The sequence below is a fragment of the Salmo salar genome, chromosome ssa01, assembly GCF_905237065.1.
Source record: "Salmo salar chromosome ssa01, Ssal_v3.1, whole genome shotgun sequence".
Lineage (NCBI taxonomy): Eukaryota > Metazoa > Chordata > Actinopteri > Salmoniformes > Salmonidae > Salmo > Salmo salar.
In genome coordinates, this window is record NC_059442.1 from 94,968,918 (window position 1) to 94,984,293 (window position 15,376).

Consider the following 15,376-nt stretch of genomic DNA (forward strand, 5'->3'; position numbering starts at 1 on the left):
TACTGAGGACAATATAGGTAATATCCAGTACTGTCACTATTAGTTACTACTATGTATTACTCTGGAATGCATGTATTGATAATATACTATACATGGTTGTGTCTCAAATGGTACCCTATTCTGTATATAGTGCATCTGGGCCTAGGTCAAAAGTAGTGGACTATATAGAGAATAGGTTGCCATTTGGGATGGATCCATGGTCAGAGCCCACCAACTCACGTTCAGTTTCCTCCGACATCGGGACAGATTGAGTAAGATGGACACTTTGAGCTCCCTGAAAGTCTTTAGGTCCACACTGAAGCCTTCACGGGGGAACTTTTTGAGGGCGTACTGATAGCGCTGTGCTGCCTCCTTTACTTTCCCTTTCTGTTGAATACACCGACACACACAACATGTTATTCATACAAGACAGACAACATATAGCTCTTATTGACCATTAAAATAAATCTGTAAACGCTTGAGGATAAATAAATCTGTCAAAAGTGTAGACAAAAGCATTGCAAATAGTTTGATTAGATCACAGGTTCTTTCTTGGATGTGTATACTGTATATACAGTACCTGTCAAAAGCTTGGGCACACATACTCATTCAAAGGTTTTTCTTTATTGTTACTATTTTCTACATTGTAGAATAATAGTGAAGACACCCAAACTATGAAATAACACATATGAAATCATGTAAACTCAGCAAAAAAAGAAACGTCCTCTCACTGTCAACTGCGTTTATTTTCAGCAAACTTAACATGTGTAAATATTTGTATGAACATAACAAGATTCAACAACTGAAACATAAACTGAACAAGTTCCACAGACATGTGACTAACAGAAATTTAATAATGTATCCCTGAAAAAAGGGGGGGTGAAAATCACAAGTAACAGTCAGTATCTGGTGTGGCCACCAGCTGCATTAAGTACTACAGTGCATCTCCTCCTCATGGACCGCACCAGATTTGCCAGTTCTTGCTGGGAGATGTTACCCCACTCTTCCACCAAGGCACCTGCAAGTTCCCGGACATTTCTGGGGGGAATGGCCCTAGCTCTCACCCTCCGATCCAACAGATCCCAGATGTGCTCAATGGGATTGAGATCCGGGCTCTTCGCTGGCCATGGCAGAATACTGACATTCCTGTCTTGCAGGAAATCACACACAGAACGAGCAGTATGGCTGGTGGCATTGTCATGCTGGAGGGCCATGTCAGGATGAGCCTGCAGGAAAGGTACCACATGAGGGAGGAGGATGTCTTCCCTGTGGCTCAGTTGGTAGAGCATGGTGTTTGCAACGCCAGCATGGTGTGTGCAATGCCAGGGTTGTGGGTTCGATTCCCACGGGGGGCCAGTACAAAAAAAAATGCATGAAATGTATGCATTCACTACTGTAATTCGCTCTGGATAAGAGTGTCTGCTAAATGACTAAAATATAAATGTTATGCACAGCGTTGAGATTGCCTGCAATGACAACAAGCTCAGTGTGGTGATGCTGTGACACATCACCCCAGACCACGACGGATCCTCCACCTCCAAATGGATCCCACTCCAGAGTACAGGCCTAGGTGTAACGCTCATTCCTTTGACGATAAAACGCAAATCTGACCATCACCCCTGGTGAGACAAAACCACGACGCGTCAGTGAAGAGCACTTTTTGCCAGTCCTGTCTGGTCCAGCAACGGTGGGTTTGTGCCCATAGGCGGCGATGTCTGGTGAGGACCTGCCTTACAACAGGCCAACAAGCCCCCAGTCCAGCCTCTCTCAGCCTATTGCGGACAGTCTGAGCACTGATGGAGGGCTTGGGCGTTCCTGGTGTAACTCGGGCAGTTTTTGTTGCCATCCTGTACCTGTCCCGCAGGTGTGATGTTCGGATGTACTGATCCTGTGCAGGTGTTGTTACACGTGGTCTGCCACTGCGAGGACAATCAGCTGTCTGTCCTGTCTCCCTGTAGCGCTGTCTTAGGCATCTCACAGTACGGACATTGCAATTTATTGCCCTGGCCACATTTGCAGTCCTCATGCCTCCTTGCAACATGCCTAAGGCACGTTCATGCAGATGAGTAGGGGCCCTGGGCATATTTCTTTTGGTGTTTTTCAGAGTCAGTAGAAAGGCCTCTTTAGTGTCCTAAGTTTTCATAATTGTGACCTTAATTGCCTAGCGTCTGTAAGCTGTAAGTGTCTTAACGACCATTCCACAGGTGCATGTTCATTAATTGTTTATGGTTCATTGAACAAGCATGGGAAACAGTGTTTAAACCCTTTACAATGAAGATCTATGAAGTTATTTGGATTTTAATGAATTATCTTTGAAAGACAGGGTCCTGAAAAGGAGACATTTCTTTTTTTGCTGAGTTTTGTAACCAAAAAAGTGTTTATTTTATATTCTTCAAAGTAGCCACCCTTGATGACAGCTTTGCAAACTCTGGGTATTCTCTCAACCAGCTTCAAGAGGAATTATTTTTCAACAGTTTTGAAGGAGTTCCCACATATGCTGAGCACTTGTTCGCTCCATTTCCTTCACTCTGCCGTCCAACTCATCCCAAACCATTTCAATTGGTTTGAGGTCGGGTGATTGTGGAGGCCAGGTCAGCTGATGCAACACCATCACTCTTCTTCTTGGTCAAATGTGACCCGATTCAGGAAACTAGGTGAATGTCACAAGTCACAACTTCACAGGAGAGCAGTTTGAACGTTAAAAAAAATGTTTTTATCAAAATGCCTTTTTTGGCAGGAATGCGTTCTCGAACATGTGAACTTTCATGTGCCTTAATAACAAACTTGTATGCCATCTGTTAAATTACAAGCCTTGTTTGTTACACCACAGAAAAAGTGAGCAACCCTCCCACTACCCATGATTGGCTGAGATAATGAGTGGGCTGGACATGCCAAGAGAGGAGAGAGAACTGGTCTGCCATAGAAGGCTTCTGTCTATTTGAGCTCGTCAGTCTTTGTTGGTAATCCTATCAAACGCGTCTTTTTAAAATGTATTGTGTAGTGGAGCTGCATAAGTGTTGCTCTCCACTTTCTGGAGGATCAAGTTTTGAAATCAGTGGAATTAGAGTATGATAGCTAAAGAAATGGAGAAAACACCTGTCTCTGGATTACATCTTCAAACTAAGGGCAACCGTGGCATTCCTGACAGGGAGACACGTCCATCATGCATGATGATGTATACAGGTAAGTTAGTCTAGCGTTAGCTAGCTACATTTTCAGATATTACACGTTTCCTAATTTTGACAGAAAGTGGTTTCATTTCAAGCTAAAGTGTACTGTTAGCTAGCTAGCTAACATTATCTGACTGGCTCCCGAGCTGATGTTATTATTCGTTTCCCAGAGCCGTGTGCTGTTCTAGTTAGAGCCTAATGTTAGCTAGCTAACACTGAACATGGTTGGTTAGCTCCCAGCACTGTGGCATTGTTGGCTCTGTTCATTGTTGTTTAACTAGCTAACAATAGCTGGCTGGCACGTTAGCTAATGTTACGTGATGTGTGTGAACTTACACTTTGTTTACCTAGCTAGGTACATTGTTTACCTAGCTAGCTAGCTATATGTCTTAAGCTAAAGTGTACTGTTAGCTAGCTAGCTAACGTTAGCTGTCTGGCTCCCTAACTGACATTATTATTTGTTTCCATGAGCCATTTGCTGTTCTAGTTAGAGCCTAATGTTAGCTAGCTAACATTGAACATGGTTGGTTAGCTCCCAGCACAGCAGCATTGTTGGCTCTGTTCATTGTTGTTTAACTAGCTAACGTTAGCTGTCTGGCTCGTTAGCTAACATTATGTGATGTGTGTACAACATCTGTTGAATATGGCCGGTGTCAGTCTGCAAAAAAGCGGAATGAAATTGTTGCCAGCAGAGCTGGTTAGGCTGTTTTCATGTTATTCAGAGGTAAACAAATCATCGGCCAGAGCGTCAAGTGTGCGCTCCGAGAGCGAAACGAGATGGGTGGGGCTAAAGCTTAAGAAGATGTGAAGGATGCTGAATGGGTGTAGACAAAGAACAGCTCTTCACTTCAAAGGTGATCACATTCAAAGGTGATTTTCTCAAAAGTGAGTTTACAAGTTGATCAGCTTTCAAAGCAGAATTACTTCCCCATTGCTACATAAGACCAAATCCAGGTGGTGAGTCACAAATAGCCCTTACACAGCCTGGAGGTGTGTTTTGGGTCATTGTCCTGTTGAAAAAACAAATGATAGTCCCACTAAGCGCAAACCAGATGAGATGGCGTATCGCTGCAGAATGCTGTGGTAGCCATGCTGGTTAAATGTGCCTTGAATTCTAAATAAATCACAGACAGCGTCACCAGCAAAGCACCCCCACACCTCCTCCTCCATGCTTCACGGTAGGAGCCACACATGCAGAGATCATCCATTCACCAACTCTGCATCTCACAAAGCCACAGTGGTTGAAACCAAAAATCGACAATTTTGACTCCTCAGACCAAAGGACAGATTTCCACAGGTCTAATGTCCTTCTTCTGTACACCACCCCTACCTTGTCACAACACAATTGATTGGCTCAAATGCATTAAGGAAAGAAATTCCACAAATTAACTTTTAACGAGGCACTCCTGCTAATTAAAATGCATTCCATGTGACTAACTCATGAAGCTGGTTGAGAGAATGCCAAGAGTGTGCAGTGCTGTCATCAAGGCAAAGGTTGGCTACTTTGAAGAATCTCAAATATAACATATATTTTGATTTGTTTAACACTTTTTTGGTTACTACATGATTCCGTATGTGTTATTTCATAATGTTGATGTCTTCACTATTATTGTACAATGTAGAAAATAGTACAAATAAAGAAAAACCCTTGAATGAGTAGGAGTGTCCAAACTTTTGACTGGTACTGTATATATTTTCTTTCTTATATGTATGAATATTGTCCAACAACAGGTGACAGTCCTTCCTCAGATTAGGGTAGGGCCTCCTGATCTCACCTTATAGAAGCTGTCTCCCTCCTCAATCAGCTTACTCAGTAGGATGATCATGATGTCAGGTTTGGAGGTAGCCATGGCCCATGTGGCTGGACCTGAAGAACACAGGATGAGAAAGCAGGGAACGATAAAAACATGTTGTTTTGGAGTCACAGTAAACACAGTAACAAAAACAAGTGACAACAACAACAAAGTGGCAGGAATGACAGAGATAGACAGACGTTTGTCCACTGCAGAGAAAATTACGCTATTCTCTCTCTAACATCTATTGATCCAGATAAAGGAGTGCACTGTTGGGACAAAAGTCCAGCCTTATCAATCAATAGCCACAAGCCAAAGGGGTAGAAATATGATATATCAAAACACAAAATTATGCAGCTGGTAAAGGCTGAGTCACTCCCAATCTAACTAATTGCCTTACGTCAGGTGGTGTCACTCCTACGCGACGCTCATCCCTCAACTGACAGTCAGCACAGACGGAATCATCGCAGAAAATATTAATCTAACTAGGATAACTTATCATACAGTATCTCTCTGCAAAAGCAACACTTGAAACACATTTACACATTGATTGGAGAGACGAGGACACGGTGGGTCTGCTTTTTGCATGAGGACAAGGTGGGTCTGCTTTTTGCATGAGGACAAGGTGGGTGGCCTTCTTGCATGAGGACAAGGTGGGTGGCCTTCTTGCAAGAGGACAAGGTGGGTGGCCTTCTTGCAAGAGGACAAGGTGGGTGGCCTTCTTGCATGAGGACAAGGTGGGTGGCCTTCTTGCATGAGGACAAGGTGGGTGGCCTTCTTGCGTGAGTACAAGGTGGGTGGGCTTCTTGCATGAGGACAAGGTGGGTGGCCTTCTTGCATGAGGACAAGGTGAGTGGCCTTCTTGCATGAGGACAAGGTGGGTGGGCTTCTTGCATGAGGACAAGGTGGGTGGGCTTCTTGCATGAGGACAAGGTGGGTGGGCTTCTTGCATGAGGACAAGGTGGGTGGGCTTCTTGCATGAGGACAAGGTGGGTGGGCCTCCTGTATGAGGATAAGGTGCGTGGCCTTCTTGCATTAAGACAAGGTGGGTGAGCTTCTTGCATGAGGACAAGGTGGGTGGGCTTCTTGCATGAGGACACGGTGGTTGGCCTTCTTGCATGATGACAAGTTGGGTGAGCTTCTTGCATGAGGACAAGGTGGGTGGGCTTCTTGCATGAGGACACGGTGGTTGGCCTTCTTGCATGAGGACAAGGTGGGTGGCCTTCTTGCATGAGGACACGGTGGTTGGCCTTCTTGCATGAGGACAAGGTGGGTGGCCTTCTTGCATGAGGACAAGGTGGGTGGCCTTCTTGCATGAGGACAAGGTGGGTGGCCTTCTTGCATGAGGACAAGGTGGGTGGCCTTCTTGCATGAGGACAAGGTGAGTGGCCTTCTTGCATGAGGACAAGGTGGGTGGCCTTCTTGCATGAGGACAAGGTGGGTGGCCTTCTTGCATTAAGACAGGGTGAGATTCCTGCATGAGGACAAGGTGGGTGGCCTTCTTGCATGAGGACACGGTGGGTGGCCTTCATGCATGAGGACAAGATGGGAGGCCTTCTTGCATGAGGACAAGGTGGGTGGGCTTCTTGCATGAGGACAAGGTGGGTGGCCTTCTTGCATTACAAGACACATACAGTGTAGTGTGCTCAAGGCTGGGTATGCTGTCATAACACATCATAACCCAACTGGAATGTCAACATCTACCTCTAAATAAAAGCAGTCCAAGTTATAGTTATCTCAGTCATGCTGGGATTTAATCTGATCTCAGGTTATAGGCATTGCTGCTTTTCAAGGCAATTTACGATTGAGCCGACATATCCAGCATTTACCATGAACAGGATCTCCATGAACGCTGGAACGTTGCCTTTAAAAGCCAATGCCTATAACCCGCGATCAGATTGAATCTTGGCCTCAGAGGTAATAGTAATACCTGAGTGTTATTTCTCAGGATGGGGGTTGTAGATGGGGGTTATAGCTAAGCTGGCCTGCTGACACAGACCATGACGACACTAAGACAACACAGAAAGAGGAGGTAGGGCTGTCAAAATGCCTGCTGGGGTGAGATGTCGACAGCCTTGGGATTACCTCTAGGCCGACTGGGCAGCGTCTGACATCCTGGTACAGCAGAGAGGTCGGGGGGTCATGAGCAAGGGAGGGAGGGGGAGTGCAGTGGGCCAGAGTAATCAAAAAAGAAAAAACAGAAAAAGGTGCGTGGCAGAGAAGGCAAGTGGGAAAAAAAGACAAAGAGAAAAAGGAGGAGGATGAAGAGTGAGAAGAGGAACAGAAAAAAGCAGCAGTGAGAAGCAGGGATAAGAGGAAAGAAAAAACACACTAACAACAGCCTGTCTCAGAGATCACACATAGAAGGACAGAGAGACAGAGAACATGAACAAAAGGGAGAGCAGAGAGAAAGAAAGAAAGAAAGAAAGAAAGAATGAACAAGAGAGAAAGAAGGAACCAGAGAGAGCTGAAATAGAGGAAGAGAGAGAGACTACAGGAGGACACAGTAGAACAACACAGAGACATCTTATGATCTGAGGAAGGACTAGCCAGAGAGAACAGAGAAATACTACAGGAGGACACAGTAGAACAACACAAAGACATCTTATAATCTGAGGAAGGACTAGCCAGAGAGAACAGAGAAATACTACAGGAGGACACAGTAGAACAACACAGAGACATCTTATGATCTGAGGAGTGACTAGCCAGAGAGAACAGAGAAATACTACAGGAGGACACAGTAGAACAACACAGAGACATCTTATGATCTGAGGAGTGACTAGCCAGAGAGAACAGAGAAATTCTACAGGAGGACACAGTAGAACAACACAAAGACATCTTATGATCTGAGGAAGGACTAGCCAGAGAGAACAGAGAAATACTACAGGAGGACACAGTAGAACAACACAGAGACATCTACAGATCTGAGGAAGGACTAGCCAGAGAGAACAGAGAAATACTACAGGAGGACACAGTAGAACAACACAGAGACATCTACAGATCTGAGGAAGGACTAGCCAGAGAGAACAGAGAAATACTACAGGAGGACACAGTAGAACAACACAGAGACATCTACAGATCTGAGGAAGGACTGGCCAGAGAGAACAGAGAAGACCTGCAGTATGGTGCACCAGGAGCAGCAGGGGGAACATACAAAACAGTGGGGTTCAGCTGTTCGCTCAGCTCCAAAGAGACAGTAACAAGTTGCATCCCAAATGGCCCTGTGTTCTGTATTTAGTCCACTACTTCTGGTCAATAGTAGTGCACTATATAAGAAATAGGTTGCCATTTAGGATGCAGATTCTGTATTGCTGTGTCATCCTACTGTGGCATGGATAGTCTTTGAATTGTGTCTCAACATCAGATAGTCAAGTGTCATTTTGTTTCCCAATTCTACAGTCAAAAGATCCAAACTGTTGCACTATGGAGAGAATGGGGTTCTTTTCCAGGAGAGGATATTTCATTCACTGTCTACATACAAATCCTGGCTGCGTCTAGAAGGGCACCCTTTACCCCACAGTGCACTAGTTTTTACCAGGGCCCATTAGGGACAGCCCCTGCCCAAAATCTATTGGCTTCCAGTCTAACACTAAGTCCATTCTCAATACCTATCTTGGCTCCCTTCTTGAGCAGAGTGACCACCACGGAGGTGTTCCTGCAGCCCACGGCCCGGTCCAGAGGACACATCCCACTGTAGTCCACATGCTCTATCATCACCCCCTGGTCCACTAAGAACTGGACCTGCGAGGACAGACAGCAGACGGGGGGTGGAGGGAGAACAGGAGGGAGGAGGGAGAACAGGAGGGAGGGAGAACGAGTGGAGGACCGAGGACAGTACGGAGGATGTGAGAATAGGGGGAGAGGGAATGGGGGGAGAACAGGGGGGAGGAGGGAGAACGGGTGGAGGACGGAGGACAGTAGGGAGGAGTGAGAATGAGGGGAGGGGGAATGGAGGGAGAAGAGGGGAGGACGGAGAACGGGGGAGGACGGAGAACGGGTAGCGGACGGAGGACAGTAGGGAGGAGTGAGAATGAGGGGAGGGAGAATGGAGGGAGAAGAGGGGAGGAGGGAAAACGGGTAGAGGACGGAGGACAGTAGGGAGGAGGGAGAATGGGGAGGGAAAACAGGGGGGAGGGTGGGGAGGAGTTAGAATGGGGGAGGAGGGAGGACAGGGGTGAGGAGGGAGGACAGTGGGAAGGAGAGTGAATGGGGAGAAGAGGGAAGACAGTGGAGGAGGGAGGACAGGTGGCGAAGACAGTGAGGAGGAGGGAGGACAGGGGCGAGGACAGTGAGGAGGAGGGAGGACAGTGGGGAGGAGGGAGAACGGGTGGAGGACGGAGGACAGTAGGGAGGAGTGAGAATGAGGGGTGGGGGAATGGAGGGAGAAGAAGGGAGGAGGGAGGGTGGGGAGGAGGGAGAACGGGGGAGGAGGGAGGACAGGGGTGAGGAGGGAGGTCAGTGGGAAGGAGAGTGAATGGGGAGAAGAGGGAGGACAGTGGAGGAGGGAGGACAGGTGGCAAAGACAGTGGGGAGGAGGGAGGACAGAGGCGAGGACAGTGGGGAGGAGGGAGGACAGGGGGGAGGACAGTGGGGAGGATGGAGGACAGTGGGGAGGAGGGAGGAAAGTGGGGAGGAGGGAGGACAGGGGCGTGGACAGTGGGGAGGAGTGAGGACAGTGGGGAGGAGTGAGGACAGTGGGGAGGAGGGAGGACAGTGGCGAGGACAGTGGGGAGGAGGGAGGACAGTGGGGAGGAGGGAGGACAGTGGCGAGGACAGAGGGGAGGAGGGAGGACAGTGGCGAGGACAGTGGGGAGGAACGAGGACAGTGGGGAGGAACGAGGACAGTGGGGAGGAGCGAGGACAGTGGGGAGGAGCGAGGACAGTGGCGAGGACAGTGGGGAGGAGCGAGGACAGTGGGGAGGAGCGAGGACAGTGGGGAGGAGGGAGGGCAGTGGGGAGGAGGGAGGACAGTGGCGAGGACAGTGGGGAGGATCGAGAACAGAGGGGAGGAGGGAGGACAGTGGAGAGGAGGGAGGACAGTGGGGAGGAGGGAGGACAGTGGGGAGGAGGGAGGACAGGGGCGAGGACAGTGGGGAGGAGGGAGGACAGTGGCGAGGAGGGAGGACAGTGGGGAGGAGGGAGGACAGTGGGGAGGAGGGAGGACAGGGGCGAGGACAGTGGGGAGGAGGGAGGACAGAGGCGAGGACAGTGGGGAGGAGGGAGGACAGGGGGGAGGACAGTGGGGAGGATGGAGGACAGTGGGGAGGAGGGAGGAAAGTGGGGAGGAGGGAGGACAGGGGCGTGGACAGTGGGGAGGAGAGAGGACAGTGGGGAGGAGGGAGGACAGTGGCGAGGACAGTGGGGAGGAGGGAGGACAGTGGCGAGGACAGTGGGGAGGAACGAGGACAGTGGGGAGGAACGAGGACAGTGGGGAGGAGCGAGGACAGTGGGGAGGAGCGAGGACAGTGGCGAGGACTGTGGGGAGGAGCGAGGACCGTGGGGAGGAGCGAGGACAGTGGGGAGGAGGGAGGGCAGTGGGGAGGAGGGAGGACAGTGGCGAGGACAGTGGGGAGGATCGAGAACAGTGGGGAGGAGGGAGGACAGTGGGGAGGAGGGAGGACAGTGGGGAGGAGGGAGGACAGGGGCGAGGACAGTGGGGAGGAGGGAGGACAGTGGAGAGGAGGGAGGACAGTGGGGAGGAGGGAGGACAGTGGGGAGGAGGGAGGACAGGGGCGAGGACAGTGGGGAGGAGGGAGGACAGTGGGGAGGACAGTGGGGAGGAGGGAGGACAGTGGCGAGGACAGTGGGGAGGAGGGAGGACAGTGTGGAGGAGGGAGGACAGGGGCGAGGACAGTGGGGAGGAGGGAGGACAGGGGCGAGGACAGTGGGGAGGAGGGAGGACAGTGGGGAGGAGGGAGGACAGGGGCGAGGACAGTGGGGAGGAGGGAGGACAGTGGGGAGGAGGGAGGAATGTATTGATTAATGATCTTCATCAGAGAAGGATCATAGGATGGTACTAACATTTGGGAGAGTTACTGCTAGCAAAATATACACAAATATAACTATATTTATATACTTGAACACATTTTTTTCTTAATGTTGTACGTCCACTCACCATCTCTGAGTCCCCATAGAAGGAGGCCAGGTCGAGGGGCGTGCGTCCGTTCTTATCAGCATGGTCGGTAGCAGACCCCTTCTCCACCAGACAGCGCACCACGGGCAGGTGTCCCTTCAGACACGCCCAGCTCAGAGCCGTTAACCCCTCCTTGTCCATCAGAGGCAGGGACGCACCTGGCAGGTGGATCAGAGGGGTCAGGGGTTACAGGTCAGCATTGGGAGTAAAAGGTAAATTGGTAAAACAAAGTACCGTCAATGCGTTTGTCACGCCCTGACCAGTATAGGGGTTATTTGTATTTGTAGGTTGGTCAGGACGTGGCAGAGGGTATTTGTTTTATGTGGTTTGGGGGCTATGTGTATTGTAGAGGGGTGTTTTATTTATGTATTACGGGGTTTTGGTGTATGTTCTGGGTTTTGTATTCTAGGTTGATTTTCTAGTTTGTTTATTTCTGTGTGGTCTGTGTGGCTCCCGACAGGAAACAGCTGTACGTCGTTGTTCCTGATTGGGAGTCATATATTAGTTGCGTGTTTTCACCTGGGGATTTGTGGGTAGTTGTATTTCGCACTGCTTGTTATTATAGCCTGTGAAACTGTCACCTGTCATTCTTTGCTTATTGTTTTGTTTCGAGGTATCTTTATTCATTAAATATAATGATGAACATGCAACCCGCTGCGCCTTGGTCCTCTCTGCAATACGACAGCCGTTACAGTTGGTGATTGTGTTCAACAAAAGTCTCTTGAGAGTTTGCGGTATATAAATCAATGGATGAAAGGACAGCAGGTCAAGGAATGAGTGGATGATGTCTTCCTCCGGACCCTCACCCTGTGCCAGTAGGAACTCCACAGTGCCCAGGTGACCCTCTGAGGCAGCCATCATCAGAGGGGTTCGGCTCTGCTTGTCTGCGAGGTTCACCTCCGCTCCGTGAGTCAGGAGAAGGTCCACAATCTGAGAGAGGACAACACTATCATCACCATCTAGCACACAACAGCCTGTTTCTGTCAACCTGACCGCTTGATCTCTCTTTGTCTGATTAAGTGTTTGGGTCAAAAGCAGTGCAATAAAAAGGGTGCACTCAGTCTCACCTGCCAGTTTCCCTGTCGAACAGCACTGAACAGGGGTACCATGCCTCGTCTGTTGGGCTGCGCCACCGCTGCTCCCTGATCCAGCAGCAGCCTGCAGACGTCTAGCTTCCCCCGGCCCCCTGCTGCCGTGAGAGCTAAAGGAAGAGGAGAGGGACACACAGGGATCAGCCATGTTGTAAAACAGTCTTTTCCATTTTTTACAATTGATCATTCTAAGACTGACAGTTATCATGTGTGCCATGTGTTAGTTTGCAGATTGTACAGGAAGTGGATCCTAAGGGCACACAGGGCAGGGAAGAAACACATATTAAACAACGCAATGTACACTGATTGGACAAAACATTAGGAACGCTAGTGAGAGAGCTGGCCCTCCTCCTCCTCTCCAGAAGAGTGACAGTTCTTCTAGTGAGAGTACTGGCCCTCCTCCTCCTCCTCCTCTCCAGAAGAGTGACAGTTCTTCTAGTGAGAGTACTGGCCCTCCTCCTCCTCCTCCTCCTCTCCAGAAGAGTGACAGTTACTCTAGTGAGAGAGCTGGCCCTCCTCCTCCTCTCCAGAAGAGTGACAGTTCTTCTAGTGAGAGTATTGGCCCTCCTCCTCCTCCTCCTCTCCAGAAGAGTGACAGTTCCTCTAGTGAGATCGCTGGCCCTCCTCCTCCTCTCCAGAATAGTGACAGTTCCTCTAGTGAGAGTGCTGGCCCTCCTCCTCTCCAGAAGAATGACAGTTCCTCTGGTGAGAGTGCTGGCCCTCTTCCTCCTCTCCAGAATAGTGACAGTTCCTTTAGTGAGAGTGCTGGCCCTCCTCTTCCTCCTCTCCAGAAGAGAGACAGTTCCTCTAGTGAGAGTGCTGGCCCTCCTCCTCCTCTCCAGAAGAGTGACAGTTCCTCTAGTGAGAGAGCTGGCCCTCTTCCTCCTCTCCAGAATAGTGACAGTTCCTTTAGTGAGAGTGCTGGCCCTCCTCCTCCTCTCCAGAAGAGTGACAGTTACTCTAGTGAGAGTACTGGCCCTCCTCTTCCTCCTCTCCAGAAGAGTGACAGTTCCTCTAGTGAGAGAGCTGGCCCTCCTCTTCCTCCTCTCCAGAATAGTGACAGTTCCTCTAGTGAGAGTACTGGCCCTCCTCTTCCTCCTCTCCAGAAGAGTGACAGTTCCTCTAGTGAGAGTGCTGGCCCTCCTCTTCCTCCTCTCCAGAAGAGTGACAGTTCCTCTAGTGAGAGTGCTGGCCCTCCTCTTCCTCCTCTCCAGAATAGTGACAGTTCCTCTAGTGAGAGTGCTGGCCCTCCTCTTCCTCCTCTCCAGAAGAGTGACAGTTCCTCTAGTGAGAGTGCTGGCCCTCCTCTTCCTCCTCTCCAGAATAGTGACAGTTCCTCTAGTGAGAGTGCTGGCCCTCCTTCCTCCTCTCCAGAAGAGTGACAGTTACTCTAGTGAGAGTGCTGGCCCTCCTCTTCCTCCTCTCCAGAAGAGTGACAGTTCCTCTAGTGAGAGTGCTGGCCCTCCTCTTCCTCCTCTCCAGAATAGTGACAGTTCCTCTAGTGAGAGTACTGGCCTTCCTCTTCCTCCTCTCCAGAAGAGTGACAGTTCCTCTAGTGAGAGTGCTGGCCCTCCTCTTCCTCCTCTCCAGAAGAGTGACAGTTCCTCTAGTGAGAGTGCTGGCCCTCCTCTTCCTCCTCTCCAGAATAGTGACAGTTCCTCTAGTGAGAGTGCTGGCCCTCCTCTTCCTCCTCTCCAGAAGAGTGACAGTTCCTCTAGTGAGAGTGCTGGCCTTCCTCCTCTTCCAGAAAACCAAGCTGATGACTGCCTGAGACCCAGTGGCGCTCATGAGAGTGACCCCCCCTTCTGAGAACACTGGTAAGCCTATGATTGATGAGACGGATAGCCCCGACAGCGGGGAGTCTGAGTTCCAATGTGTGATATAATAATAACCAGTAAATACTGTACAGTGCATTCGGAAAGTATTCAGACCCCTTGACTTTTTCCATATTTTGTTACGTTACAGCCTTATTCTAAAATTCATTACATATTTTTTCAGTCAGCAATCTATACACAATATCCCATAATGCCAAAGCGAAAACTGGTTTGTAGAGCTTGTAGCGTCATACCCAAGAAGACTCAATGCTGTAATCGCTGCCAAAGGTGCTTCAACAAAGTAATGAGTAAAGGGTCTGAATTCTTATGTAAATATGATATTTCATTTTTTTATTTTTAATAAATACATTTCTAAAAACCTGTTTTTGCTTTGTCATTATGGGGTATTGTGTTTAGATTGATGACGGAAAGAAAACAAATTAGTCATTTTTAGAATAAGGCTGTAACGTAACAAAATGTGAAAAAAGTCAAGGGGTCTGAATACTTTCCGAAGGCACTATAGCTAAGGATAATCTAGTAGGCTAGACTGCAATGTCTGCATAATGAAACAATCCCTAGTAAGCTATTGGTTTGATGGTGGACTGATTGTATTATTTGGCATTAATAGAATGGTTTGATGGTGGACTGTTAATATTATTTGGCATTAATAGAATGGTTTGATGGTGGATTGATTGTATTATTTGGCATTAATAGTGGTTTTACACAGCATTCTATTAAGGGATGAGACATGTTAGATATCACAACAGTGTTTTAAACCAATGACCTCACTGCATTTAAACACATACGAGAAGTAATGAGAGGGAGGAGAGAACAGTGTTGTGGCAGTAGAGAAAGAGGGAGGAGAGAACAGTGGTGTGGCAGTAGAGAAAGAGGGAGGAGAGAACAGTGGTGTGGCAGTAGAGAAAGAGGGAGGAGAGAACAGTGGTGTGGCAGTAGAGAAAGAGGGAGGAGAGAACAGTGGTGTGGCAGTAGAGAAAGAGGGAGGAGAGAACAGTGGTGTGGCAGTAGAGAAAGAAGGAGGAGAGAACAGTGGTGTGGCAGTAGAGAAAGAGGGAGGAGAGAACAGTGGTGTGGCAGTAGAGAAAGAGGAAGGAGAGAACAGTGGTGTGGCAGTAGAGAAATAGGGAGGAGAGAACAGTGATGTGGCAGTAGAGAAAGAGGGAGGAGAGAACAGTGGTGTGGCAGTAGAGAAAGAGGAAGGAGAGAACAGTGGTGTGGGAGTAGACAGTCACCTCTATGCAATTCACTGATTGAGTCATTGTTTCCAACAGGACAGAGAGAGTCGAGGGACACATGGATCAGTCATTTTTATCCTTAAGATAGTCTTTATGTGTGTCATTTGTTAGTATGCACACTGATTGCATTCTAAGTGGAT

At 48.8% G+C, this 15,376-nt stretch overlaps 1 protein-coding gene across 2 annotated transcripts in view; it reads right to left on the bottom strand.

Moving 5' to 3' along the window:
- Nucleotides 1-15,376, bottom strand: part of LOC106610487 (protein TANC2-like) — a 215,890-nt gene that overhangs the window by 6,197 nt on the left and 194,317 nt on the right. For both annotated transcript variants that reach the window (XM_014209876.2, XM_045724542.1), the window contains 6 exons: nucleotides 12,143-12,276; nucleotides 11,882-12,005; nucleotides 11,058-11,233; nucleotides 8,551-8,683; nucleotides 4,925-5,016; nucleotides 220-366 (listed from right to left, as the gene is read on the bottom strand). In XM_014209876.2, the coding sequence (XP_014065351.2) occupies nucleotides 220-366; nucleotides 4,925-5,016; nucleotides 8,551-8,683; nucleotides 11,058-11,233; nucleotides 11,882-12,005; nucleotides 12,143-12,276 (806 nt within the window). The remainder of the gene's footprint in view (nucleotides 1-219; nucleotides 367-4,924; nucleotides 5,017-8,550; nucleotides 8,684-11,057; nucleotides 11,234-11,881; nucleotides 12,006-12,142; nucleotides 12,277-15,376) is intronic.